At 25.1% G+C, this 874-nt stretch overlaps 1 protein-coding gene across 1 annotated transcript in view; it reads right to left on the reverse strand.

Annotated features, from left to right (window-relative positions):
* Positions 1–256: 256 nt before the first annotated feature.
* LOC111626027 (folliculin-interacting protein 2-like) overlaps positions 257–874 on the reverse strand; it is a 6,463-nt gene continuing 5,845 nt past the window's right edge. Inside the window, exons 5-6 of the mRNA XM_023369304.1 lie at positions 465–842; positions 257–389 (exon numbers count right to left, since the gene is read on the reverse strand). Of these exons, the coding sequence (XP_023225072.1) occupies positions 257–389; positions 465–842 (511 nt within the window). The remainder of the gene's footprint in view (positions 390–464; positions 843–874) is intronic.

Genomic DNA, 874 nt, shown 5'->3' on the forward strand with positions numbered 1-874 from the left:
ACTCACAATTGCCAAGCAGATAATGAGCAAATGATACAAACAAAGCTGCATCAAGTCAACTTTGTGCCCAATTCTAATAAATCCAATTTTTGAGACTCAAAAAGTTCAAAAAAAGATGTGCATTAGTATCAAGAAAACAAGGCAATTGAAGTGTATTTATTAATATTACAAAATTTTTAATGCAAATAATAAGCTATTTTGAAATTAACAGTCTCTTCAATTTTATAATATTTTATAAAATTTTTAATGAGAATCATTAAAAAATATATACCCATTTAGATTTGTTCTTCTGATGAAAATTTTGATGAGAATAAACTTTTGAAGGAACTACTGTTGACACCCAAGATAAATGATATGTAAGAACTGCTGTCAGCAAAGTTGATACAAAAATAAAATTAAATATATGTATTACATTATTATTTATAAAAATTTTAAAATAATACTAAACATTACAAATAACTTACAAATTTGTGTTCTTAGTATCAAAATCTTCTAATAAAGAAACAAATTCTTCAACTAATTGACTATATTTTGTTTGTAAATCATCTACAGAGGTCATTATTGTTAACCACATTGGAAACTGAAGTCTAGGTGCTGCATATAAATCTTGTAGTGTTTTCAAAATCTCAAAGCCCTTATATATATTATCAATAAAATTTTTTCCTTGAAAATAAGCATCAGTTACAATCTGCTTTAATTTATGCATATGACATTCAATCAAATTTATATGAGAAAAGAAAAAGTCTTCAAACAAGCTTTCTTCCTCTTCAAGTTTTTCTAAATTAATGATAATACTAAGTCCTAAATTTACTTTTCTTTTAGCTGGTAAATTATCTAATGATGTTGATTTGGCAGTATTATGAGCAACTCCATA

Source organism: Centruroides sculpturatus, unplaced genomic scaffold (assembly GCF_000671375.1).
Source record: "Centruroides sculpturatus isolate CEXI.00-Female unplaced genomic scaffold, Cexi_2.0 scaffold316, whole genome shotgun sequence".
In the NCBI taxonomy this organism is placed as follows: Eukaryota; Metazoa; Arthropoda; class Arachnida; order Scorpiones; family Buthidae; genus Centruroides; species Centruroides sculpturatus.